We start from the raw sequence: 5459 nt of genomic DNA on the forward strand, positions 1-5459 counted from the left end.
CACACACACACACACACACACACACACATACACAGATAAGAGACTGAGTCATGTTATAATATGAAGGAATCCTGAAAACATTATGCTTCATAAAAGAAGCCAGTCACAAGAAGCTACATTTCATTTACATGCAATGTCCAGAATAGGCTAACACATAGAAACACAGGACAGGACAGATTGGTAGTTGTCAGGGACTATGGGGAGTAGAAACTGAAGTGTGATTGTTTCTAGCTATGGAGTTTCTTGGGGGTTGGCGGGGGAGGGGGGTGATGATTGTATATTACTATGGCTGTGACTGCACAGCCTCCTGAATGTACTAAAATCACTAAATCACACACTTTAGAGGGGTGAACTACATCTCAATTTAAAAGTTTTGCTAAAAGAGTCATTTGTTTCAGCAGTAAAATGTTCTTAAAGAGAAACAGAATAATACATGTTCCTTAACATGGGCAAAGGTTAGTTTTCCCAAGGGCAGGACACATAATGTTCTTAGCAGATTTGAATTTTTTCCAGGTATATCACTGTACAAAGTTAACAAGCAGATTTCTGCAAAGACTGACTCAGATCACCCCACCCTAACCATCCACTATTTTCACAGTTTTCATATTCCCTTCTAGTCTAACCACATATGTATTTTTACCTGTCTATAATTCTTACAAATAACAGTGTAAATTTTCCCATATTGCTACATGGCTTTTGAAATTATCATTAAACGGTTGCAATTAGTTGACATATATAATTTTCTTAACTTTTCCTGCTCTATGCCCTGTCTTGAAGTGTTGTTCACCATTTATAGATAATGTTGCAATATAAAAAGCAAACATAGCTCTTTTCTTCTCTTGAATCACTGCATAAAAATTTCCAGAAATAAAAAAAAAGACTAAACCAAAGGGTAGGACATTTTTATGATTCCTAACTGCCTCCCCAAAATATTCCAAATGTACGCTGCTATAAGCAACACAAAGTTGCTGTATTTAACATCACCATTTTTCATAGTTGTGATGTTATCTATGCTCAAAGGTTTTATCAGAATAATCTGATATCGTATTTTTGTCTTAAAACTTAGGTTATTTAGGAGCTTTCAAAATCCATGAACACTTACGTTAGGCCTTTTAACCCCTGCTGTCTTTTTCAGTCACCTATAGTTGAAAAAGAACGAAGAATTATTTTAAACTCTATATTTTTACTCTAAGGAATTAAGAACATGTCATAAAACATTGTTTTCCTTAAAAAAAAAAAAACATACACTCGTGGGTGGGGATGGGAGGAAAAAGGAGATAATGAGTGAGGAAAGGGGTGACACTGTCCAAAAAGAAATGTACTTTTTACCTGACCTATGTAACTGTAACCACTCGGTGTATCACCTTTACAATAACAATCTAAAACAAAATGTTAATACACATGCAAGAAGCCATCTGTCAAAGAACAACTGCTCAGAGGATAACATAGAATTCAATCACAATAAACACAGAAAGTGAAAAACATACACTAGTCAGCCACTTCTAAGATTCCAACACCTATAACAACTATAAACACACACAGGCCTGAGGTATACCCGTTGACCATCAATCTGCAGTCTAGACTAAGAACTGCTATGATTTGAATATACCTCATCTGAAATTCATGTTGAAACTCAATCCTGCTGTGGGAGTACTGAGAGCTGGAGCCTTTGGGCAGGGGCTGAGTCATGAGTGCGTCCTAAGAACGGATGCCACCTTCTCCCAGGCGTGCAGGGAACTAATGTAAGAAGCATTTTTTCGGTGGGCTCATTCTTCTGCCATGTGAGCATAAGGCAGGAAACCTGTACCAGACACCAAATGCCTTGATCTTACACTTCCCAGCCAGAACTTAGGAGAAATAAATGCCATTACTTATTTATAAATTACTGTTTGTAGTATTTATTAGAACAGCATAAGCAGATTAAGATCAATAACCAAGAGGCTAATATTACAATAAAAATAATGGTTAATAAGGCACTATCGGGTCCTTTGAGAAGCATTTTTACATTTATTGTTTTTTTTAAAACAGGGTTTCATTATGTAGTTCAAGGCCAGCCTTGAGCTCATCATGATCTTCCTGCCTCAGCCTCTACTGTGTAAAGGCTACAGTGGTGTACCACCACACACAGATCACATTAATTCTTTTCTATCCTGGAATTCATTTCAATAAATATTATTTTATATGATCAGAGGCATTGTGCCTTTGTGTTCCGCCCCTAAGAGTATCCTCCTTTGACTCACTGTGCGTGAATGCCTGAAATCCACTATCATTTATTATGTCCCCGTGTATTTTAGCTCTAGCTTCCACATATGAGAGAAAACATGTGCCACTGTCACATTAATTCTTTTTTTTTTTTTTGGGTCGGTCGTGGGGCCTGAACTCTGGGCCTGGACGCTGTCCCTCAGCTCTTCAGCTCAAGGCGAGCACTCTACCACTTGAGCTACAGCGCCACTTCCGGTTTTCTGGTGGTTTATTGGAGATAGGAGTCTCACGGTCTCTGCTGCCCGGCCTGGCTTTGAACCGTGATCCTCAGATCTCAGCCTCCTGAGTAGCTAGGATTACAGGCATCAGCCACCAGCGCCCAGCCACATTAATTCTTAATACACACTATATTCATTAAAAGCGAAGGTACGAAGTCTAGGCATACCCTAGCAGTACTAACATGAAACAGGGGAAAGGTTTAACTCCCCATAGTCCAACAACACACAGTCTAATCTTTTTTTTCTTTCTTTCTTTTTTTGTTGGTTGTGGGTCTTGAACTCTAGGCCTGGGGGCTGTCCCTGAGCTCTTCAGCTCAAGGCTAGTACTCCACCACTTGAGCCACAGTACCACTTTGGGATTTTGAGGGGTTAATTGGAGATAAGAGTCTCATGACAGGGCTGGGACAGTAGCTCAGTGGTAGAGCACTTGCCTTGCATGCCTGAGGCCCTGGGTTCGATTCCTCAGCACCATATAAGCAAAAAGAAAAAAGCTGGAAGTAGCACTGTGGCTCAAGTGGTAGAGCGCTAGCCTTGAGCTGAAGAGCTGAGGGACAGCGCCCAGGCCCAGAGTTCAGGCCCCACGACCAGACCCAAAAAAAAAAAAAAAGAAGAGTCTCAGGACCCACAGGCCTGGACTGGGTTTGAACCATGATCCTAGGATCTCAGCCTCCTGAGTAGCTAGGATTACAGGCATGAGCCACCAGCACCCAGCTCTAATTACTTTTTTGCTCTAATTACTATTTTATTTTCCTTTTCAATACTTTTAAAGATTCCACATATTAGACAAAGAAATTTTCTGATAACGTGTTCATTTCTCTGGAGACAACCATATAATCATTTTAAAATGACATGTACATATAAGATAGAAGTTTCCGCAGTCTATAAAAGCCTCTTTGGGGGAATAAACGTGATGTGCTGACCATTCAACTATAACTTTAAAATAAATGGTTTCCTTTCCAAATATGAAGCTCTACACATGGAACTATCATCTGTATAGGCAAAGAACTCAGGTCAGATAAACCCTGAACACTACTTCTACCCAGTGCAGTCCTTTCAGTTACTGTAGGCAAATCTGGTCCTCTAGAAAGACCCTCCACCATCCAGCAACTCCTCAAATTACTCATTCATAAGCAGGAGCAAGAGGAACAGCCTAATCTTATAAACATGCCTCCAATGACTTGCCTCCAATTAGTCCCCTGGGCCTTGCCTTCCAAACACTACCGCGGGGCCTTGCCTTCCTAACTCTACCTACCGCGTGTTTTTCCTCTACATAAACATTCTAGAATTACCAATAAGTGTGAAGATAATAAGGAAGATAAAAAGACAATACTAAAGCATGTTATCTTCAGCTAGGCATGGAGGCACACACCTATAATCCCAGCACTAAAGAAGAAAACCTGCCTGTTTCAAACAAATGAAAAGTAGGGACTAGGAAAGTGGCCCAGTGGTAGAGCGCTTGCCTCGCATGCATGAGGCCCTGGGTTCAATTCCTCAGCACCACATAAATAGAAAAAACTGGAAGTGGCGCTGTGTCTCAAGTGGTAGATCACTAGCCTTGAGCTGAAGAGCTAAGGGACAGCACCCAAGCCCAGAGATCAAGCCCCATGACTGACAAAAAGAAAAAGAAAACAAAAACTTTTAGAATCTTTTTAAATAAATAAATTGTATTTAATTCTGGTGATCCATTTCCATGCATTTGAGTTTAATACTATTGTTTTTAATTTTTTAAAAAAGGACTTGACCTCAGGACCTCATAAGCTCTTACCACTGGAACCATACTCCACTTCTTTCTTGCTTTTCATTTTATAAATGGGTCTGAAGCTAACTGTCCAGGCAAGCTTCATACTTTCATCTATGACCTCCTGAACAGATAGAACCACAGGCATGCACAGGCTTAGAGATGCCTGGTACAAATAAATATTCTTAATATGCCAAGGAAATTTTATAATATATTCATAACTATATGGAAGGGTTGGAGATTTAGCTTAGTGGAAAAACATATGCCTAGCAAGTACAAGGCCCTGAGTTCAGTCCTCAGCTCTGCAAAATAAGAGGAAGAAGGAGGAGGAGGAAGAGGAGGAGGAGGGAGAAAAAGGTATTTAGAGGAAAAGGCCCACTTTAGACATAATGTTAGTAAACACCTAATTCAACTCCAGAGCATTGTCCTTAAAGTTTGTCACTCAAGAGCAAATAAAAGCCAGGCAGCGGTAGCTCACATCTGTAATCCTAGCTACTCAGGAGGCTGAGATCTGAAGGATCCAGTTCAAAGCCAGCCCTGGCAGGAAAGTCCGTGAGACTCTAATCTCTAATAAACCATTAGAAAACCGGAAGTGGTGCTTGCCTTGAGCTGAAGAGCGCAGGGACAGCACCCAAGCCCAGAGTTCAAGCCCCACGACTGACAAAAAAAAAAAAGAGTAAATAAAATAATAAAATATGATGTTGAATCACTATATTTTGTGAGGTTTCCTGGTTAATGATTTTTTTAAATTGCACTTAGATCTGCCAGTCATTAAAATTAGCTGAGCCTGGAATGTTACAGACTCCTAAGAGTTTAGAATGCTTTAGAATTTAAAGAATTCTTAGACCCTTAGGGAAAGGTTTGGTAGTATATAATCCCCATAAAACCAGACAGAGAAAGACAGGCAAGGCCTGCTTCATCCACACTGTACCAAGCCAGAGTAACTCTGCCTGACGCTATTTGCACAGTAACTTCCAAAAATCAGGAACTGAGTGTAGTTTACTTTTAAAACCTGACAGAAAAGCACACACAAATGGCATGAATGGGGCACAGGCTTTAAATGCACTGGTGAACCTGGGCCTCATGCATGCTAGGCAAGTGCTCTACCCAGAACATTAAGACAGTATACTGCATCGTCATAGGTCTGTTTGAAAATAACCAAGGTAGGGCTGGGAAGGTGGCTCAGTGGTAGCCTACTTGCCTTGCATGCATGAGGCCCTGGGTTCGATTCCTCAGCACCA

General features: G+C 40.6%; 1 protein-coding gene across 1 annotated transcript in view; it reads right to left on the bottom strand.

Annotated features, from left to right (window-relative positions):
* Positions 1 to 1055: 1055 nt before the first annotated feature.
* LOC106001898 (metal transporter CNNM2) overlaps positions 1056 to 5459 on the bottom strand; it is a gene marked incomplete at its 5' end in the record, with an annotated part of 15829 nt that continues 11425 nt past the window's right edge. Inside the window, one exon of the mRNA XM_013036842.1 lies at positions 1056 to 1139. Within this exon, the coding sequence (XP_012892296.1) occupies positions 1132 to 1139 (8 nt within the window). The remainder of the gene's footprint in view (positions 1140 to 5459) is intronic.

This window comes from Dipodomys ordii, unplaced genomic scaffold (genome assembly GCF_000151885.1).
Source record: "Dipodomys ordii isolate 6190 unplaced genomic scaffold, Dord_2.0 Scaffold756, whole genome shotgun sequence".
Taxonomy (NCBI): Eukaryota; Metazoa; Chordata; class Mammalia; order Rodentia; family Heteromyidae; genus Dipodomys; species Dipodomys ordii.